This window comes from Argentina silus (genome assembly GCF_951799395.1).
Source record: "Argentina silus genome assembly, chromosome: 10".
Classification (NCBI taxonomy): domain Eukaryota; kingdom Metazoa; phylum Chordata; class Actinopteri; order Argentiniformes; family Argentinidae; genus Argentina; species Argentina silus.
Window position 1 is genome coordinate 6,945,325 of NC_139664.1, and position 21,436 is coordinate 6,966,760.

The following is a 21,436-nucleotide window of genomic DNA, read 5'->3' on the forward strand; positions in this document are numbered from 1 at the left end:
CCTGTTATACAGTATACAGTATCTCTTATCATAGCATAGCGCGCTTGCTCACAGTAAAACAGGGCTTACAGCAACTATACTCCAAGTTTCCAGCTGATTTCTCACCAAGTGTAATATGATCAAAACAAAGCATTCCACCCAGCAGGGTGGAGCAATGACAGACATGTGGTGCTGTTTGACGGCCACGTGTAGTCCCAGTTACCTGGCTGTATCCAGGTGTTACAGTTGATCTGGTAGAGAGACACCGTGTTGCTGTAGTCCTCCTCTCCTGTCCTCCCCCCCACAATCACCATGGTGTCCTTCATCAGGGCCGCCGCATGGAAGAAGCGAGAAAGGGGCTGGAGGGAGAGAGAGAAAATAGATATTTAATACCAGAAAATAGTTAAATGATACCTATAAAAAAAAATAGGTGCCTAGGTAGGTAAGATTACCTACCTTATTCCCCTGTGAGGGTACAAGTAGAGACCAGGTGAGGTTGGGGTAGTACAGGCTGTAGAGCTCTCCAGAAGGTTCCACTGTCTCCACATGGAAGCGGTAGCCTCCAAACACGTACACAGCATCAGTCTGCTCGTGGTACACGGCTGAGTGGCCATAGAGACCTGATGGATGAGGATGGCATGAAGGACTCAGTCAGTAGTCAGGCAACATGGTGGGTGAGGGAGTAGGGCTGAACTAAGGATGGTATCATTATGGCTGCATTTCCATTACTGAAATAGCACTTTTCTTACTGGAAACACACTCCATGCAGACACACACTATGCATGCGCAACCACTAGGGGGAGGTGTTGTGGGAGATTATTGGTTGGTAGATTAAGCCAGTTAAGACAATGGCTATGAGACCTACAGAGACCCTATATTGTAAACGAAGGCCAAGTTTGATGCGTCGGTCCACCAGACCTTCTGGGCATTTCTCTGGGAACAGGATGACGCAGAGCTTGGTCTCCCTCACCTGTAGGGGGCGTGCCAGTATGGGGGGCGATGGTCCAGTTGCCAGTGTGGGGGTTGAACTCCAGCAGGTGGTGGTTGAAGCCGTTCTCTGGAGAGTAACCCCCGATGAGCAGCACAGAGGAGTCACGACGCAATGTCAGAGTGTGACCTGCCACCGGGGGCAGCACTGAGCTCTGTAGAGGGATAGAAGACAGACAAAATGGTTAAAGGGACAGTTCCACATAATTCGCATTGGCTTAAAAGGACACATTGTTTTAACTTCATATTTATTATCTCCAGTACGTTACCAGTGTCTACATATGTGAAAATGCCGATTTTCTATGTTCTGTCGATAAAAAGGTAAGAAAAAAGGTCCTACGGAAATGACCCCATATGATGTCATTTGAATATGAGGGAACAATCGTGAAGATTCTCTTTAATGACACATAAAACAAACAAACAAACCACTGACCTTGTACTCTCTCCACACCAAACTGCTGAGGTTGAGGCTCCATGCATCCATGGCAACGCCCTTCTGTGTGACCCCGCCCACTACCAGCATGAGGTTGTGAGTGGCTCCCTGGGTGCCAGAGAGAGGCTCGTGATTGGTCAGCAGAGCAGAGGCATGGTGGTAGCGGGGGCTAGGAGAGGAGCCTTCCTCAACAGAGCTGGTCAGCATCTGAGTCCAACGCCGCTCCGACACAGAGTACCTGAACCCATCAATCACCAGACAGATATGTTTAGAGTTGTGTGTGATTGGTGATGAACAATAGGCCAACAATCCTCATTTTCATCTCGAATGGTTATTTGAGTTCTATGATGCTAACAAAAACAATAGAAACTCATCCCCCCACCTGTACACGTTTCCCAGGATGCCCTCTATGAGAGACAGGCCTCCGTACATCCAGAGGTTCCCCTGGGGCCCAGACACCAGAGAGTGACCCATCCTGTGGAGGAACCTGTGGGCATGGTTCTGTGGAGGGAAGGGAAGGGGGACATTCAATACTGTGGCATGCACATTGACGATGAATGTGTTTGCGATTTCATCTGTGAGCTAGTTAGTAGCGAAGTCCTAAAACGGTATGATTGTGTGATCTTACCACTGTTAGCTGTGTGTCCAGCAGGGTTTCCCACACCAGGCTGCTGGTGTCCAGAGGGGTGGAGCAGTCAGAGCCGGCCCAACCGCCTGCGCACACACACACTCCCAGAGACTAAAACACACATACAAAGACAGGGTTTACACCAGAGAACATAAACACACACACAGCAAGAGACTGCTGGGCACGCACGCACGCACGCACGCACGCACGCACGCACGCACGCACGCACAGCAACTGTTAAGTAACAATATAATTCGATCATGTCTAAATAAACTCACCATGTTGCAGGAGCCTCTGCTCTCTGCTAGTCCACAGCCCTCGGGACACATGGGCCTGTAGCATTGCGGCCCCCCGTAACCCTGGGGACACTGGCACAGCCCCCCACTGCACTGCGCTGCTCCCTGGCACACTGGTGCCCCCTCCTCTCCGCCATCAGAGCCATCGCGACAGCGCCGTACCCAGAAGGAGGCGTTGAAACCCTGGGGGCGGTCAGACGAGACGTTGGCCTCGAAGTAGACCGAGATCACACCTAGGAGAGAGAACAAGAGATTGAGAAGAGCAGAGACAGTGTTTACGTTTTTTATACCTACTATGAACAATAAACCAGTTCAGAAGATTTTTTTAAACCACTTTCAACCATACATGAGAAATAACTGAGTATAAAATGAGTCTACAATAACCAAGTGTTAATTACGAAATAAACAGACAGAATTGCTATGTAGCTTTACCTGAAGTGGCCTCGACAGTGATTGGCTGAGTCCGGGTCGTCCCACAGAACGCTCCAATCAGGTTGTGGTCTGAGTGCACCACGCCGTTGCCCAGGAAGCGAGGAAGGCCGTCAAACACGTAAACATAGGAGCTCTGTGAGAGATAAACAGGAAGGACATCTCAGGACAAGAGCCCCATGGGAACACTGATGGGATCCATCCAGAGGAGTTTTGCTGCTTCAGTATAATAAGACGTCAGTCAGTACTTGTTGTGGGAGATGGAGAGAATATACGGTTTTCTATTACCATTCCCAAGCTATAGGCATATCGGTCAGTAACACAAACATACTGATAGAAGTATATTTGTGTCATGGTGGGTAAACGCTATTCACCATAGGTGCTACATTCTTGGACAGTGCATCAGCAGTTAAGAAAACAGTGTGTAGCAGCAGTAAATTGCTGTGTCTCTGTGTGTGTGTGTGTACTCACGGTGCACTGTGTGTGTGTGTGTGTGTGTGTGTGTGTGTACTCACGGTGCACTGTGTGTGGGAGTCAGGGTGCAGGGTGAGAGCCACAGGAGGGCACAGCTGGCCTGGCAAGCAGGGAGCCAAGTTCTCAGACACAGACAGCACCCACAGGCAGTGGGAGAGGCCCCCTTTGCCTCCCACACCCCCTCGCCACCCCAGGGAGGAAGAGAGGGGCAGGGGAGAGGAGGGGGAGGAGAGGAGCACTGAGCGTCCTTGACACTGACGGAAACATGTGCCATTATTCCTGAGGGAGAGGGACAGAGAGAAAAAGAAAGAGAGAGAGAGAGAGAGAGATGGGTATAAGCTACTGTACTGTAACAATAAAAAAAAAAAGAAAGAAAGAAATGAATACATTCAAAGTGTTTTGTGTAGAACAGTATTTGAACACCCAGCAGTGCCCTACTGCAGGGCAGCATCTCCAGACAGAGTCTGGCTCCCTCTCCTAGTGGCTCCCTCTCCTAGTCTCCATTCCTCCTTCTGAACTCACCTCAGATCAGTGCAGACAAAGGAAAGGAGATGTGGAGAGGAGGCTCCTTCAAACTATGGAGATGCTGCCCTAGACTGGGGCACTGCCTGTTCAGATGAACTGTAAGTCCCTCTCACCTGGGGTCTCCGTAGTATCCAGGCAGGCAGGATTCACAGTGGGGTCCCTGGGTGTGGTGTGTGCAGTAGCACTGGCCCGTCTGGTTGTGGCAGTAGCCCTGGAGGGGGTCCCCGTGGCCGTTACACTGGCAGGGCACACAGCCCCCGCTGCTGGCCAGCGCAGATCCAAAACTCCCGGGGCGGCAGTGCTCACACTGGGGCCCCGTCGTCCAATCTGAGGAGGGGGAGAGGGGAGAACGGAATGAGCATGGACCAATGAAAAATGATGGGAGTGGATTTGCAGGAGTGGAGAATTTATGTAGTAGAGAGTGTTATCTATGTAGCTATCTGTGTGTTGAAGTTGAGAGGGTGACAGGCAAACATACAGTATATCTGACTTCACTAATTCAAACAGAATGGAAAATATGACATGACCTTTGTGGTTAACACCATTTTTTTGTGGGCAGCACCACCTGAAAACATGTTGTGGTGCCACAGGATGTTACGTGCACAGAACATTCTTCCACAGGATGTTCCGTGCACAGAACATCCTACCTCAACATGTTTTCAGGTGGTACTGCACACAAAAAAATGGTGTTAACCACAAAGGTCATGTCATATTTTCCATTCTGTTTGAATCAATCAGTCAGTGTCTCACCCTGGCAGTTGTCACAGATGCCTGGAGCAGTGATGCAGGGGCTGTGGAAGTTACAGCCACAGTCCACGTCACACTCCACCCCGCTCAGCACCAGCGTGGCCGGGTCAGAGGTCCAGCCCAGGGAACACTCACACACGAACCTCGGGCTGCCGCTGCACTGGCCCTCACGACACTCATTGTAACAGCTGGAGAGGGGGAGAGGGGAGAGGGGAGGGAGAAGGAGAACCAGGATACACACAAAGCAGGAACACTTTAACTGGACACAGTTAAACACAGTCGCAGTCACATTTCGTATGCAAAGTCCTCAAAGCAAGTGCTTTTGTAGGGATGGGTGATATATCGGTAATACGGTAACTCACAGGACTTGAAAACGCCCACAGTGTGTTTTTCAATACAGTCATTACAAAACTGCCAAGAGTTGTTTTTCTATTCACAATATGTAACTTGAGAGAGCTTTTTTTCCCCCTCACAGCTGTAAGATAAGCATGAAATGAAAATGGGTCTCAGGTAAACTACACTCGGCCTACTGCTGATTTACTCTAGTGAACCCGTCCGGACCCGATAAACAGCTCTGTTCACGAGAGCGTTGCATATATTTGTCTATAGTACGATAGTAGTACAATCTAGCAGGCACGTGTCAACGTGCACCACCACGCAAAGTGATGGCATACAGAGAGAGAGCAGCGTAACGTGAGATGGAGTAAGGTGAACACCTCGCATTTAGGCTGTCCCGATTCCCACAATGACAGAAGATGTCCCCCCCCCTTTGTGAAAAAAACGAGCCTCACGTCTGGTTGCAGTGCAGGGTGCCATCCCCGGTGTAGCCCCTCTCGCAGTGGCACTCATAGGAGGTGGGGGTGTTGACGCAGGTGGCGAAAGGGTGGCAGCTGTGGAGGCCTAGCCTGCACTCCTCCACGTCGGGGCAGGTGGGGTAGGACCACACCGCATCCCTGTCTCCATCCTCCAGGTGCTCTAACTCCAGCTCCATCTCCATGGGCCGCGGGGGGGCCGACGTCTGGGGCTCAGGACTAGAGGAGGAGGGGAAAGGAGGAGAGGAAGAGGAGGAGCAGAAGACTATTCCTCTAATACTAGTGTCCTCTGATGAAGAAAAACCTTGGAGACTGTCTAAGCAAATTGGACAGTATGTGAATCACGGGAGGAAGTGGTTGGTTTGCTGGTCTTACCTGGAGGCCCGTACTTCAGCCACAGCCACGCTACAGTTATAGACAGACGGGTCGTCCATCCCTCCCCAGTCTCCTTTCAGACATCTGGATAACAAGACAAACAAGATGGAAGAGGAGTAAATGCATGAGGACCGAAGGTTTGTTGGTGAACTTCCAGTAGGGTACACATATAAAGATTCTCTCAAGAATGTGTGTGTGTGTGTGTGTGTGTGTGTGTGTGTGTGTGGTGGTCTCCTACCTGCCGATGGTGGGGTTGTTGTAGTCCCCACACCAGCCACACTGGAACGTCTGCAGACAATCTGTGCAGGTGGCCAGAGCAGAGCACTGCTTACACTGAGGCACGGAGTGGACACTGGGGAGGAGAAGAGAGAGAGACGGGAGAACAGGGGGGTGGAGAGAGAGAAAGAGAGAGAAAGAGAGAGAGAAAGAGAGAGAAAGAGAGAGAGAAAGAGCGAAACAGCAGAGAATGAAGAGGAAGAAAGACAAGAGAGAAAGTTTAATGCACATTGTTGGTACATTTTGTGATAAAATGTCAATCGAATGTTCAAGCTCTATGGTCACCGACAATAACCTTGTTGCCAGAGAGGGGAGTTGACCTCCCTGTGAATGTAAACACTGTGTTTACCTGTCATACCAGTCCCTGCATTCCCCGTAGGGGTACTTGGTGAGGTAGGCAGCAAAGTAGAAGCAGGCCTGGGCAGACTCACACCACGCACATTGACTTGAGTTAGACAAACACTCCCCGCACGACTTCCTCCTATTGGAGAGAGAAAGAGGAGGAGAGGGGAGGAAGAGGGGGTGGGGAGGACAGAGAGGGGAGGAAGAGGGGGTGGGGAGGATGGAGAGGGGAGGAAGAGGGGGTGGGGAGGACAGAGAGGGAAAGAAGAGGGGGTGGGGAGGACGGAGAGGGGAGGAAGAGGGGGTGGGGAGGACGGAGAGGGGAGGAAGAGGGGAGGAAGAGGGGGTGGGGAGGACGGTGAGGGGAGGAAGAGGGGGTGGGGAGGACGGAGAGGGGAGGAAGAGGGGGTGGGGAGGACGGAGAGGGGAGGAAAAGGGGGTGGGGAGGACGGAGAGGGGAGGAAGAGGGGGTGGGGAGGACGGAGAGGGGAGGAAGAGGGGGTGGGGAGGACGGAGAGGGGAGGAAGAGGGGGTGGGGAGGACGGAGAGGGAAAGAAGAGGGGGTGGGGAGGACGGAGAAGGAAAGAAGAGGGGGTGGGGAGGACGGAGAGGGAAAGAAGAGGGGGTGGGGAGGACGGAGAGGGTACTCAGTGTCTTTTGCATCGTTTACTCTTAATTTTTTTCCGTCTTTTCTGTTCTATTGTATATTGTTTCTGCAAAACTTGATTGCTACTAGGAATACACTGTGGGCCATTGTAGTGAAGGTCTAATAGTAGCAAGCTACTCACTGGTTGCAGACTTTCGGGCACCCCTCTGGGTCGCGAATGGATCCCTCCAGTCTCCCCCGTCGGCTGCATTGGTAGTCGCCCTTCTTGCTAGAGTTGATCTGCCACTCACAGTAAGGGTCCTGTGGGTCAAAGTTCACAAGAGGTCACACAGAGTTGCAGTCCCAGATATAAGCTGACAAAGGATGTAGGGCCTAATGGAATACTAATGGAATATGTTGTGTCAGATCAGTGATTACTTCAAAGATGGCGGGAAGGAAGGATGCCTGTTCAGCAAACTGATAGACAGACACCCCCCCCATATAGCAATACGTGATGGAATGGACACCCCCCCCACCCATAGCAATATGTGAGGTGTTTTCTCAATGTACCTGAGTGCATGCAGAGCAGTCCCTGTACTCCTCACAAAGGGTGCAGTGCTGCGGGGCCAGCTGCAGGTGGTGCTCTCCTCCTCCCTGCTCCTCGGGGCACGGCTCCAGGTCGGGGTTGGCGCGGGTCAGGCAGCGGCCCAGAGACGGGCACCAGCCACAGGACTGGTCCGACAGACACGCCAGGCAGCAGGCAGGACTGGTACCCTGAGCAGGAGCCTGAGCGGTAGGGCTCCAAGAACAGGAACGAGATATCCTACAGAGTGTGTGTGTGTGTGTGTGTGTGTGTGAGAGAGAGAGAGGAAGAGCGGTTTAAAAAAAATAAATTAAAAAAAAGAGATTCTGTGTGCTGGCCATCTTTATCTTTTTAACATTTGATTCTTCACTGGTTGCATCTACAGCCAGTATGTGTTTCTGTCCGTGGTTCAGCAGACCAGAGAGAGACTATTGAAGTCAGGTTACTCACACTTCCTCCAGGCAGGGCCGTTCTGTTCCAGGTGAGGGCCATCTCGCTGGTCTGACCGGAGCCTGAGTTGTTGAGGTAGCCCTCGGCCTGCACCAGGTAGCGGTTCATCCGGGTCAGGTTAGAGAACAGGCGGCTACCGTCAGGACGAGACAGCAGCTTGGTCTCCTTCTCCTGGTGGGCCGCAAAGCGACCTACCACCTCCTTCTTTATAAAAAAAAAAAAAAAAAAAAAAAAAAAAAAAGAGAGAGAGAGAGACAGAGGGAGGGGTGGTAAAAAAAAGAGGGAGAGAGATGCTGAAATTAGTAACTTATTATTATTATTAAGTATAAAAACAACCCTGTTCATTCCACACAACATGAATTGGTGACATACACTATATTTCTGGAAAGTTCTTCCTGGCCCTATATACGAAGCTCTGTGTGTGTGTGTGTGTGTGCGCGCAAGCTTGTCTCTCTCTCTCTCTCTCTCTCTCTCCATCTCTCTCTCCTACCAGTAGGAGGGAGTTGGGTCCCACTGCCATGCGGGCCTCAAAGTGGAGCCTCTGGATGCGGGCCCAGATGGAGACGGTCTCAGTGGGAGGGGGCGCAGGCGGGGGGGCGCCCCACAGGGGGTGGATGAAGCCTCGGAACTGCAGGGTGACGTCCATCTCTGTGGTGGGGCTGAGGATGATGGAGGTGCTGCGCAGGATGGACACCTGGAGGGGTGGAGGAGGGTGGAGGGGCGGAGGAGGGGAGGAGTGGAAGGAAGGTGAAGGAGGGTGGAGAGGTGAGAAAGGGGGGGGGGGGGAAGTGGGGCAGAGGTGGGACAGGATGGAACAGACATCAACAGAGGCATTATTCTTTACAATAGCGAGATAAAACATTGTACGTTAAACAAACACAAAAAAACAGTAGTACACGAGAAGAAAACAAAAAAAAAAGAAAAGAAAGAAAAATCATATCAGAGCAGGGTTGGAGGAGGTTCAGTACTGGGGGGGGGGCTATTGAGAGGGGTGGGGCATAAAAGTACAGTAAAAGGGTAGGGCAAGTCTTTTTTTTGCACGTGCGGGGCATTCCATACCTTGTCAGGCTGGGAGTCGTTGCGGGGGTGCTGGAAGGTGAGCAGGTGCAGTCCTGGGACATAGTTGTCGGTGCGACAGGAGTCGAGGGAGGTTAGGAAACGGGTACGCTCCCCCCACCAGCCGTACGCCCCCGAGATCTGGTCCACGCGGCACGCGCTTCTCTCTGCGAGACCGAGGGGGAGAGGTCAGTACAATCAAAACACACCCAGTACCTCAGTGTTACAACACAGTTGTTGGCCAGTGGTCAAAGACACATTCCTGTATAGAAATTATTGCAATAAATGCATCTTTGGGGTTTGTTACAAAGGAAGGTCAAGGGAACTTGACTGTAGCTGGTTTGGGTGTTTGAGATTGAAGAGGAGACTCAGATTTGAGTGGATTGATGGAAATTTGAATAACCATTCATCTATTCACAACCAGTCAACCTTAATGCAGTCAGATCGCTTAATTTTGCTTCTGGACACACACCCTATTGTTTCTTATTTGGTCCCTCCCATGCATATCAACCGTGTCCTCTCTTTTATTTCATTTTGGCACAACCTTTCTCTTTTCTTTCCTCCCTCCCTCCCTCCCTCCCTGTGTCTCACCTGACACTGGTAAGCAGGCCTCGTTCTGAACACACCAGCCGGTGTCTGCGGGGGAGCGGGGCAGGGAGCCCGGAGCCCCACTAAACACCAGGCAGGACTGGCAGTCGGACAGGAACCGAGCCAGGCCCAGGCACCCGGTGCTGCCACACTGAGGACACAAGAGGGAACTGCGGTTAAATACCAGTTAACACAAACAACATGACAAATGACATGACATATATCCATTGGGGGCAGAGTGAGCCCCCAAGTGGTGGGGTAGAGGGGTGAGGTGGATCCAAAGGTGTACATATAGGTCTGTGTGCTACATGGTATAGTGGGGGGAAACTGTCATGCCGCTCTTATTCCCCCATTGATGCCTTCTAAATCGTCCCAGGATTAAAGGAATAGTTCACCCAAATTAGAAAGGTCCATTGAGTGAGGATTGAAGTCTGTCCTTATATATAGACTCCTTTTAGGGTAAGGAACCAAATACTTGATTTGAATGAACTATCCTTTAATGAACTATCCCTTTAATAAAGTTGAATTGTACTGTAATATGTAGATGAGATGGAGGAGGAGATATGATGGGAGTGTTACCGGGTCGGTGGGTTGGTACTCTCGACAGCGGCCCTCACACCAGCTGCATTCTGGGTTCTTCAGGCACAAGCTCTCGTCTGGAGCCTCGGCACACACAGCGTCCTAGCAAACAGAATCACAACATCACACACGCACGCATGCACACACACACACACACACACACACACACACACCACTAGAAATAGAACATCTACGAATACTACATGAGCGTTTTATGAAAACACAGACTATATAAAACACTGTGCTTCAGGCGGTGCATTGCAGTGCCTACCCCTCCATCTCTTGTTTATGCCTAGAATACCCCTCCCCCTTTCCCTCTCAAGAACTTGGTTCCTTTCCACCATGTCGTCATCCTGACCCCACTCCCTCCCTCCCTCCCTCCCTCTCTGTTCATCTCCTTCCCTTTCTTCCTTTCCTCACCCGGTCTCCTGGGTCGCTACTGACAAACAGCGGAACTTTATATGCAACCAGGTCTTTGCGGGCAACGCCGCTGTAACCCCCAGCGACCAGCAGCACTCTCCCCTCCATCACAGCGGCTACATGGGAGTACCGCCCCCTCACCGCCTCTCCTCCTGAAGTAAGAGAGAGATAGAAAAAAGGAGGAGAGAGGAAGGAAAAAGAGAGATAGGTTAAGGAGAAAGAGAGACAAAGGGAGAGAGCGAGATGATTTGATATGAAGCTCTATGTGTGAATATGTGTGTGTGTGTGTGTGTGTGTGTGGGGTGTGGGGGACGACGACTCACTGTGTTGGAGGCTCTCTCCTGCAGACACCCACTGGTGACAGCCCAGGTGGTAGAAGAAGATCTCCTCATCATAGCACTTCTCCTCCTGATAATGGATGTGCACATTCCCCCCTGAGAGAGAGAGAGAGAGAGAGAGAGAGAGAGAGAGAAAAGTGGAAAGAGAATAATCAGAGGGTGAAGGGGCTGGACAGCAGACTTGAATGAATAAACAACTAAGTCTACTGTCAGCCTGCTATGATCCTATCCTCTCTGTACATCTCCACCCACCATAGACCACCATGTAGTTGCCGATGACCGTGGCTGAGTGGAAGGCTCTCTCTCTGGGGCCGGTGGCCGGGAAGCGGGAGCGGAACGAGGTCCAAAACCGCCGGTCCACGTGGAACACGTCAGTGGAGTTCACTCTCACACTGAACCTGAGAGAAGAGGGGGGAGGAGGCAGACCAGACCATACATGTATTCACAAGCTGAAAAAAAATACATATGCTATTACCCACTATACCACCTCCCACTATACCACCCTGTGTGTACCTGGCGGTGGTGGGCCTGTGGCCCCCGTAGACAAGCAGGGTCCTGGATGGAGGGTGGAACACCATGGAGTGGCCTGCTGTGGCGGGGGGTTTCCCGCCTGTGGGCTGCACTGCCTCCCACAGCCCATTCCCTCGCAGGCTGAACCGATGCAGAGACGAGGAGAACATGTCCTCTTCAGTACGACCTGTGTGTGTGTGGGGGGGGGGGGAGGGGAGAGAGAGAGCGAAAGTGAGAGATTTGGAAAGAAACCTTACTTTGTGATTATGTAAAAAAATAAAATAATAATAATAAAAAAATAAAAGTCTGTACTGTGCTGCCATGGATAGGCACAATCTGGGAAACATCAGTAAGCTGATGTTTACAGCACAATATTCAAAAGATTGTGTAACAACTGTGAGGAAAAAGTTTGACAGTAATCATTTCTCATTTCAATGTACTTGTTCTATTCACATGTTCTGCACATGTATATTTCAATGTATTACGAGCCTCCAAAATTCTAAGAATACAAGTAGCTGTAGCTGCTTAATTGAGAAACAGGCAACCCACAACCCACACTTGGTCAAAATTTCAACTACTTGAAGTTTCAATTCCATAGAGTAAATGTACTCGTGTTGAACAATGAGAAATGAGAACATATTTTCTTCCTTATTGCTATATTAGTATGAGACAGATGGGGAAATAACCCCATCAGTAACATGAACTGAGATTGAAACAGAACTGAGATTGAATTGCTATGTATCTCACTTCTCCAAGAGCTCTTAATAAACTGAGGAAACTTTGCTTCATCACATCGTGTACCCTTGGTGGTTAATTTTGGTGAGCTTAGCAACTCACAGTATCTTTAGATAATAGTTAGTAGAATTTCCATGACACAACAATGCATTATTTGTAATTTACCTCCAAACACATAGAGATAATTGTCTACTATAGCTGCCGCGTGGTTGGCTAATCTTGGTGCCCCTGCAGAATCTGATAGGCCGAGTTGCTGCCAGTCATCTTGAACAGGGCGGTACATCCAGACATCGCTGGCAAGCGCACCCCCGGCGAGCTCTCCTCCAAATATAACCATGTTAACCTTCCACTCTACCGCTGTGTGGGAGTGACGAGCCGCCTGACAGAGAGGGAGAGAGGGGGAGGAGAAGAGGTGGGGGAGAGGAGGGAGAAGAGGTGGGGGAGAGGAGGGAGAAGAGGTGGGGGAGAGGGGAAGAAGAGGTGGGGGAGAAGAGGTGGGGGAGAGGAGGGAGAAGAGGTGGGGGAGAGGAGGGAGAAGAGGTGGGGGAGAGGGAGAGAGGAGGGAGAAGAGGTGGGGGAGAGGGAGAGAGGAGGGAGAAGAGGTGGGGGAGAGGGGAAGAAGAGGTGGGGGAGAGGAGGGAGAGGAGGTGGGGGAGAGGAGGGAGAGGAGGTGGGGGAGAGGGGGAGAGGAGGTGGGGGAGAAGGGGAGAGGAGGGAGAGGAGGTGGGGGAGAGGGGGAGAGGAGGTGGGGGAGAAGGGGAGAGGAGGTGGGGGAGAGGGGGAGAGGAGGTGGGGGAGAGGGGGAGAGGAGGTGGGGGAGAAGGGGAGAGGAGGGAGAAGAGGTAGAGGAAAGAGGGATATAAGAGGGATGATAAGAGAGATGACGGTTGGGATGAGGTGGAAAATAAATTTTTAATTAAAAAAAAAAATGGAGGGGAACCAGAGAAAGAGCAGTTTAGGGAGAGGCAAGACAGAGAAAGTATGAGATGTAGAGAGGGGTAAACAGGTCAATTTCAGTCCATTTAAGGAACACAGCACAGATGTTTAGAAGACGTATCAAATATGAACAGAATATGTGAACTCCCATGGCGGTTATACTTTTTATCCTCTTATGTTTTTGTCTTGTTGTCTTTTTATTTTCTCTGACTAATTTTTATAAATGTTCCTATAGAGCACATTGTATTGCATTCTGTGTATGAAATATGCTATATAAATAAAAAGCTTGATTTGATTTAATATTAAAAGCCTGAGATAAACACAGTTAGGAAGAACCTAAACAGAACAGTCTTCGTTGACAATGACATCATTTGCAGAGATAGCAATTTCATGGTTGTGGCATGCAGGCACTTACTGGGGAGTATCCATAGGATCTGTTCTCCCATTGGTTGGAACTAAAGTTATATTTGACCAAATCCCCTAGAGCTCTGTTCAAGTCAAACCCTGAAACACCAAAACACAGTTACAGAACAACAACAAAAAAACAGTTAACAAAAACAACACAAACAACATGATATGTATTGAAACGGTTCCATCTGTTTTCAGTGATTTCGATGGAAATGCAGGGTCAGTTGTCGAAGACAGTAAGAGCATGGTTTACTGTGAAACTGAGTTAGATGTTAACTAATGTAAACAATAGAAATAATGTCCAAAGTTGAAGATGCTGGGCCACTGCATCTAGTAACAATTTAACCTTACACAATAAAATAAAGACATACACTGCAAACAAGACAAAGTTTAATCGTAGTGAAGTAACAATACATGAATAATGGACAGTACTGGTAGCTTGGCTATGTCTCCCTCATCAGAGATATGAAATCACATATATATAAGCAGAGAATAGGTGAATACAAAAAAGTTGCGTCTTCCTCACCTCCAAACAGGTACATGGCTCCAGTGGAAGACAGGTAGACGCCAGCAGAGCCGGTCCTGGGAGGTGTGTGGGTGTCGCTCCCGCTCACCTGCCACCACTGGCCCGCCCCGCTGTCGTCACGAAGACCCAGCTGACAGGTCTGGCCCAAGAAGCCTGAGTTGCAGAGACAGCGCTCCCCTTTCTGAGAGGGGGAGGGGGAGAAAGAGAAAGAGAGCGATAGCGAGAGCGGCAGTGCTTAGGACAGTGTGACGGAAGTCGGGTAACAACAGTAACGCAGACACAAAATTTAAATTAATGTTTGAACGCGCGCATTGACGCTCATTGTGCATAGCGTTCGCTCAACAAACTGCCTACAGCCCCTCAGCTAATAGTCCATTCCCCTACTCCTAAAGCTTTTCTCTCAGTTTCCTCACCTTGTCACAGAGGCCATGCAGGGCGCAAGCCTCCGGACACAGAGGGGTGGTGCAGTCTACTCCTCCCCAGCCCAGGTGGCACTGGCACTGGGAGGAGGCCTTGTCACAGCGCCCGTGACCCCCGCAGGCTCCAGGGCACACAGAGAACGAGTAGGTGGCATTGAAGCCCAGGAGGTTGTAGTTGGCATCACTGAAGAGGTGGAGCAGCATCTGGAAAAGAAGAAGACACATTTGGACATTGGCAGTGAGAAACCGCTCTGACAGACTGAATTCTACTAGTGCTACTGGGGGCCACAAAGGGGTTCATTATCCAGGCATGTTACGAGCATGCCTTTCTTCCTAACAGACAGCTAATGATGCGGTTACCTTGCCAGACTTGGCCTCTATTGGCTGTGGCAGGGTGGTGCCACTCAAACTGGCCAGTAGGGGGCTCTGGTAGGAGTCTCCATCGTAGACAAACAGATAATCGTAGGTGCATTCTGTCTCCATGAAGGTAAAGTTCAGGACAATACGGTAATTACTGCTGGGGGCTAGCAGAGAAGACAGGAAAGAAGAGAGACAATTAGATTTGGAGTTCATGTTACAGGTATTTGCTTTACATTCCTTGATTCAAATCAAAATGAAAATTCATCAACACAGCCACAACAACAACAACTTTTCTTTTTAGGGGAAGCTTCTCGATAAGCCCTACCAGGTTTCTTAACCTCCCCTGCACAACTTTTCTTTTCATCTGGTTGCTCATTTGTTACTGTGTGTGTGTGAATCCTAAATAAAATAGCACAAATAAAACAAAACAGACAGACAGACATGATCATAAGGACACCTCTCCCATATAATAGACTAGTCACTACTAGTACATCAGCCTAGCACCAAGTCTGTCAGTTGTGTGCCAGTGTCTCCATGTAACTCACCTTTGATGAGCCATTCACAGTTGCCATTAACAGAGTAGTTCCCCGGGCCGTCTGTGATGTATCCTGGCGGGCCCCTCAACACCTGTCTGTGGCCCTTACAGTCCCCTGCCCAACATCCAGGGGCCACAGCCACCAGCAGCACCAGCAGCAGCAGGGGGTGGACAGGGAGGAGGGAGGCCATCCTCTCCCCCACCTGGAGCAGGAAGGAGGGAGAGAGGGGGTGGAGGAGGTGAAGAGGATGGACGAGTTGGCTGGATACCTCGATCACAAACCGGGAACCTAGAGAGAGATCCAACAACAAAGACATTCAACGATAGCGCACAGCAGAGATGTACACAGCTATGACAATATGGTGTGATGCGAGATATAGGCCTATTACATCAAAGATGTCGTAACAGTGTTGCCCTCTGACCACGACACCATCTCAAACTGGAATAGATGGGTGACACTTGTAGCCAGCATGACACTTGTAGCCTGCATGACACTTGCAAAGTGACAGTGACAATTCCTGGAATAACATAATAACTTTAGTTGCCCAACGGGACTGCTTATCTGCGTTAGCAGCGACAGAGCGGGCATACTTTCCTTTATATGTTATTGGCAGAGTGACAACGTTGTTCATATAACACCAGTGCCATATTACTGGTCTGACATAAGTAGATCTCTTTAACTAAAGTAATGGTGAATACATCTTCTAATGTGGCAAAGAAAAGCACAAAACTTCACTTTCCCAATCTTGAAACTTCCACTGCACAAGTCAGACATTATTAAATGAATTCGTCTCGTCTTCTGCATTTTAGCTAAGATACTACTAGATTGCTAGAGTGCCGCAGTACACAACTAAATACAGCTACTGTCTGACCAACCGGATGTTAGCTAGCTGGCTAGCTACAGTCAACTGAGTGGGACAGGACAGTAATTCATAAATTACATAATTAGCAAGCCACATGTGTGATATTGGATCTCTACTGTGCAGTTATTACACCACGTTATAGCTAGCTAGACAGGAAGTATATATGGTTGCATAGATAACGTTAGTAGATAGCAGACATCATCTGGGATTGGGAAAGCTAGCTAACATTAGCTAGCTGTCCAAAACCTAAATTATTAACTGGCCCCTGCCCTGGTCTGATTCCAACCGTACTGATATAATCCTGTCGGCAATATAAACAGACCGTGATGTAAAGACACATATTCAGCCAGGCTAAAAGCCAGGGACATTGCCTGCAATCAAAACAAGCTGGTTGTGCATCACAACAGAGCGGAGGCCAGTAAGACCAGCACTAGCTAGCTGACAGATACTCTAGCTCCCTATGCGTCCCCACCAAAACAGAGTTTGCTTTTGCTAGCAGTACTAGTTCTTTATTTCCTACTCACCAGTTCCCGTGTCCTCGTCCCCATGCTATTTTACATTTTCTGTAAGTTGCTGTGACACAGGGCAAACCCGCTTGTCGTTATACTGGCAGTAGTAGCGAGCTGCGAGCTCGGAGAGATAGCACACCACAGTCGGCGTACTGAAATCACACCACGGACCGACTACAGACCACCCAACCGGGCTCGCGCTCACACTGGTTCAGGTTGGGTGCTAGCCAGCGAGCTAGCTAGCAATCTAACTGTCCTCCCGTCCAGATGCAAATGCGCAGTCGGCAGTATCCATCATAATAAAATATATATCATAGCTGTGGATCCATCTTCATTATATGGCTGCACTATTATGTGGCCTATCACGACCTCCATCGCATTTTGTGCTGTTGCTTGCTAGCTAGCCGCACGACGAGATATTAAATGTTTGTTGTTTTTTTGCTTGCTACTGGTTGCCAACACAAAAGGCTCAACAATATCACACATCATCAGCATTGCCCTCCAGCGGCGACTTATTGCGACGCAGGTGTCAGATAGAAGATACGCAATGCATGGGGCACTCAGGCCTTTAATTGACCTTAGTTTACTTTAGAGGGTTGACTAAGGTGACATGATGGATAGACTGAAGGTTCAAAACTATTTATCGTTTTATAAAATCGGATTTATTTGACGTACTTTTTCGATTAAATCTTGATTTGTCACCTATCACACAGTCAATCATTGGTATCACATTTGCTTTGGCACAGGTGGCTATCATACAGTCAAGTCACACAGTATACTTTTGCACATAACTTAGCCCTTTTCAACAGAACACTAATTTTGTTAGAACATCTCATACTTACAATACAAGTTCCAATAATTACATTTCAAGAACATTCTCACCTACTTCCCCAAGAGTGCCTAGTTCAGGGAGAGCTAAAATCCATTGTCTACTGTATTTTTCATATATTCTATTTTGTATTTTTTTTTTTTTTACAAATATTTCTCCCAAATCTTGTGATATACAGCACATAATATTCATCAAGGCAAGCATATTAGAAACACAACAACGCTGATTGGATAAGGCATGATACACACAATGTTTGATGTGCCAATGTGATGCTGCCTATGAGGGCTATGTTTCAATTGATTATTTGTGAAAAATACATATTCAATAGTATTATACTAATATCCCTAATATTCCCACTTTATAAAAGTCATTTTTTCTTACGATTTAACCCCATATCTCCCTCTAGTCCCTTTAAATACATACTCACAAAAGCTAGCTAATTAAAAACATTAGTGTGATCCAGTGTAAGAAAATCCCTCAAGTAATAAATACCTGCATATGTCTTGTGGAAAGCATACAATTACAGCCATAGCACACTGACACGATTGTCATAACAAAAAGGAAAAGCAAGGCAACTTGTATGACACTAGTTTCCCCACAGCCCTGTCATGTAGTGTGGATTGTCACCTTTGCCGGGAGCACAGTCATGGGGGTACTGTGGAGCCCAGGACCAAAAATGGGGAACACCTTCTCTCTAAACTGGTGTGTGAAGGTGCACAGGTGCTTCTCTGACACTGCGTCCCAAAACGAGACCTCGCCCTTATCCATGTTCAGCTTGACCCGGATCTTCTCTGGGCGTCCCTCCACAACCAAGGTGGTGCGTTTGGTGGTTAGAGCACTGTACACCCCTTTGCTCAGTCCAATGGTCCACACACCACGGTCGGTGGACACTGTAAACTTTCTCTTCCGGGCCACAGACTCCTTACACACACCCAGTAACCACTTGGGGTTGTCCTCCACGAGAACGTCCCAGCGGTGCTTGCCATTGGTGAAGCCCTTGGCACCCAGGATGAAGACACAGGGGTCGAAGCGCTCAGGGTTGTCCGGGAAGGACTGCCTCTCTGGGCTTTCCCTTACACTGGTAAGGTCTGGGGATATGGTGAGCCAGGGCGAGGATGTGTTGGGGTTCATCACCACTGGGACTGTGGATGAGAGAGAGGTAGGGGAGAGGTAGGGGAGAGGGAGAGGGAGAGGGAGAGAGAGAGAGAGAGAGAGAGAGAGGGAGAGGGAGAGAGAGAGAGAGGTAGGGGAGAGGGAGAGGGAGAGAGAGAGAGAGTTCTGTATTTCTTGGACCTCTCGTGTTTACGACACAGACGCTAAACCAACAGGACATTATGTGGTATGAGCTTAGAGTTCACAGGCAGCTACCTCCACTACACATCCATAGTACACTCTGTCCTGTTTGTACTAAGCGTTATAACATGAACCCTGTACATGAACCCTGTACTCACTGCATGGGACCTTATCCTGCATACTCTTCCAGATGCTGAAGCCCAGAGAGCCCACATGCTTATCCATGTTCAGGAGAGAATCTGGGGGAATGTGGGGGTCCTCTGCAACCCACTGGGCTCTATGAAAAAACACTAATTGTCATTAGGAGGTCATGGGAGGTAAAAAAGAAAAGAAAAAGGTAATATGAACTGTAAGGTGATTGGTAGGTCATTACACTACTTACCTTCTCTTCAAGGCTTGGAAGTTCTAAAAAGAACCAATACGATTTATTATTGTTATTACACATCCTTATGAAAAAGATCTACAAAAGCCAGCATTTAAAAAACGCCTCTCTTATATGTATTTATTTACTACATTAGACCAAAAAAAAGAAAAAAAAGAACTTGAAAGCATTGGACTTTTTTCTTCTCTGTACAAAATATTAACCTTTTCTGCTCACTGTGAGACACACGGCCCACCGTCCTACCTGCAAGAAGGTTAAATCCTCCGCCCCCATCTCCCTCTTCACGGTTTGGACCAGCTCAGTGAGAGAGGCGATGTCCCGGATCATGGAGTTGATCTTGTCCTCCATGATAAACCTCTTGTGCTCCTCCTCATCCATCAAGGCCTTCAGCCTTGCAGCTTCCTCTGCATGCAGAACCTGATGAAGCCTCTCAAACTCAGCCTTGATCAGCTTCTCTGCCTCCTGGGCCTGGACCTGAGGACGAGAGGCAGAAGAGTGGCATTGTGCTCTTATTCTGCCAAATAGTCACATATCACACATTGTTCACCTAATGGAACAACTCAAAACTCCTATAACATAACTAAGACTCATAGACTATCACAGTCTATAAAGACCAAATTGGACCTGCAAGGAAGTCTTTAACACTTTCTTTAGTAGCAATATTTGGTTTGAGTTGATTTTAGAGGTCATCATTTTTTTATGATTTCTTAAGGATTGAGGAAATTCTTCCCCCTCATATCCTGCCAAACAGGATGGTTGTTTGATGATGTTTGACCATACAGAGATTGCAGTATGTTGACTATAAAAATGATACAGTGTGGATGGACTCAGAACTAGGCAGTGGTGTTACCTTGATGAAATCTACTGTGTTTGCAAATTTCTTTTTCATTCTTTTGAAGACCTCCACTTTCTCCTCCAAGATGCGGACTTTAATGTTAAGTTCGTTCTGTAATGAAAAACAATGCAATGAATGAATGTACACGAGATGTAGAATAGATGTCTGTTTTCTATACATTAAAAAATCCATATCTATTTATGTGGATCCGCAGCAGCGACATGGTGGGGACCCCGCTCTCACCTTACAGAAGGGCGGGCCCTTGTTGAGTGGTAGCAGCTCGTGCGTAGGGTGTAGTGTCACACACTCCACGCACACAGGCTCCTCGTCTTTTATACAATAAAGCTGGAACTCCCGTCGGTGCAGGTTACACTGTGGCCCGGTAGTGGCGTGAGGTGCCCGCCAGCCTTTCTCTTTCTTAAAGGACTCACAGGCACTACTTAGTGCTCGGTTGGAGATTGGTTGTTCCCCATCGCAGCTCTTCCGGCACACGGGACATTTGTGTACCATCAGCCGCCAGCTTTGCTCCAAGCAGTTCTTGCAGAAGCTGTGGCTGCAGGACAACAGTACGGGTTCCTGGTAAAGGTCCTTGCACACAGGACAGGTGAGGTCCTCCTGAAGGAGATAGGGTCCCTCTTCCATGTCTTCATCATACATACATCCAGCCATGATGACGTTCCACCGTAGGCCTCTTCGAGAAGCACGTAAACCTTTAGTTTCACTTTCTATCAAATGTTCCTGTTTGAGCTGACAGTTCACTAACACTGTTTTTCGTTCGCCGGGATGCTTTCGGTTCTCCCTCGTAGATTTGTAGAAACTGTCAAAAAGCTTCGGTCAAACAGTTGGTGAAATGCTTCGTTTTTGGAGAGACGCACGTTTTCCAACGGACTCACTTCCTACTTCCTTAGTGGGTTCTGGTTTCTGTGTTGCTCAACTGCCCCTAGTGGAGCTGTCAATGAAAAATACAATAACGTTGTTATTGCACTGCTATAGATTAAGCTACTTAATTATTTGAATGCACATTAGTCCATAGTAACAGCGTTACTGGTTGGTTGTTGCTTATTCAGTTCTTGAGAGATACTCCAACAATTGTTTTCCTTTCCCCCAACTGACTTTGAATGGAAAAAAAGCAAAGCCTCTTCTTAGAGTGTTCCATCTTAACTGTATCTCTGATACATTATTTAAGAAACATACCTCTAGCTCTATCCAAACTCCCAATCCACAAGAGAGCCACTATGCACAGTCTCTCAATGGGAGACGGAAAAAAAAAAACAATAATTAACTTGTATCTGTGTGCTACAATGTAATGACAAATGCTGCTTTCCTATTCAGGGGATATTCTCTGATGTAAGTTGAGACAAAACAAAGACAAAAATCTGAAATTCTGAAATAC

At 48.5% G+C, this 21,436-nt stretch overlaps 2 protein-coding genes across 2 annotated transcripts in view; both read right to left on the minus strand.

Moving 5' to 3' along the window:
* Positions 1–17,076, minus strand: part of megf8 (multiple EGF-like-domains 8) — a 24,646-nt gene extending 7,570 nt beyond the window's left edge. The window contains 34 exon segments of the mRNA XM_083678218.1: positions 203–338; positions 436–599; positions 950–1,121; positions 1,400–1,637; positions 1,782–1,900; positions 2,028–2,138; positions 2,306–2,556; positions 2,756–2,888; positions 3,268–3,505; positions 3,865–4,078; positions 4,502–4,686; positions 5,290–5,529; positions 5,686–5,769; positions 5,924–6,037; positions 6,311–6,442; positions 7,092–7,210; positions 7,460–7,645; positions 7,647–7,712; positions 7,923–8,126; positions 8,413–8,616; positions 8,982–9,145; positions 9,570–9,717; positions 10,146–10,247; positions 10,566–10,717; positions 10,889–10,999; positions 11,156–11,301; positions 11,417–11,600; positions 12,314–12,527; positions 13,500–13,588; positions 14,019–14,199; positions 14,432–14,641; positions 14,798–14,961; positions 15,343–15,621; positions 16,720–17,076. Of these exon segments, the coding sequence (XP_083534344.1) occupies positions 203–338; positions 436–599; positions 950–1,121; positions 1,400–1,637; positions 1,782–1,900; positions 2,028–2,138; positions 2,306–2,556; positions 2,756–2,888; positions 3,268–3,505; positions 3,865–4,078; positions 4,502–4,686; positions 5,290–5,529; positions 5,686–5,769; positions 5,924–6,037; positions 6,311–6,442; positions 7,092–7,210; positions 7,460–7,645; positions 7,647–7,712; positions 7,923–8,126; positions 8,413–8,616; positions 8,982–9,145; positions 9,570–9,717; positions 10,146–10,247; positions 10,566–10,717; positions 10,889–10,999; positions 11,156–11,301; positions 11,417–11,600; positions 12,314–12,527; positions 13,500–13,588; positions 14,019–14,199; positions 14,432–14,641; positions 14,798–14,961; positions 15,343–15,523 (5,356 nt within the window). The 5' untranslated portion in view covers positions 15,524–15,621; positions 16,720–17,076.
* Positions 17,077–17,343: 267 nt separating this feature from the next.
* On the minus strand, positions 17,344–20,944 carry trim35-28 (tripartite motif containing 35-28). Its single transcript, XM_083679523.1, has 6 exons — positions 20,287–20,944; positions 20,059–20,154; positions 19,452–19,682; positions 19,209–19,231; positions 18,985–19,103; positions 17,344–18,675 (listed from the first exon to the last, which is right to left on the minus strand). The coding sequence occupies exons 1-6, from the start codon at positions 20,710–20,712 to the stop codon at positions 18,140–18,142; spliced, it is 1,431 nt and encodes a 476-aa protein (XP_083535649.1). The 5' UTR covers positions 20,713–20,944; the 3' UTR covers positions 17,344–18,139.
* Between the last annotated feature and the right edge of the window lie 492 nt (positions 20,945–21,436).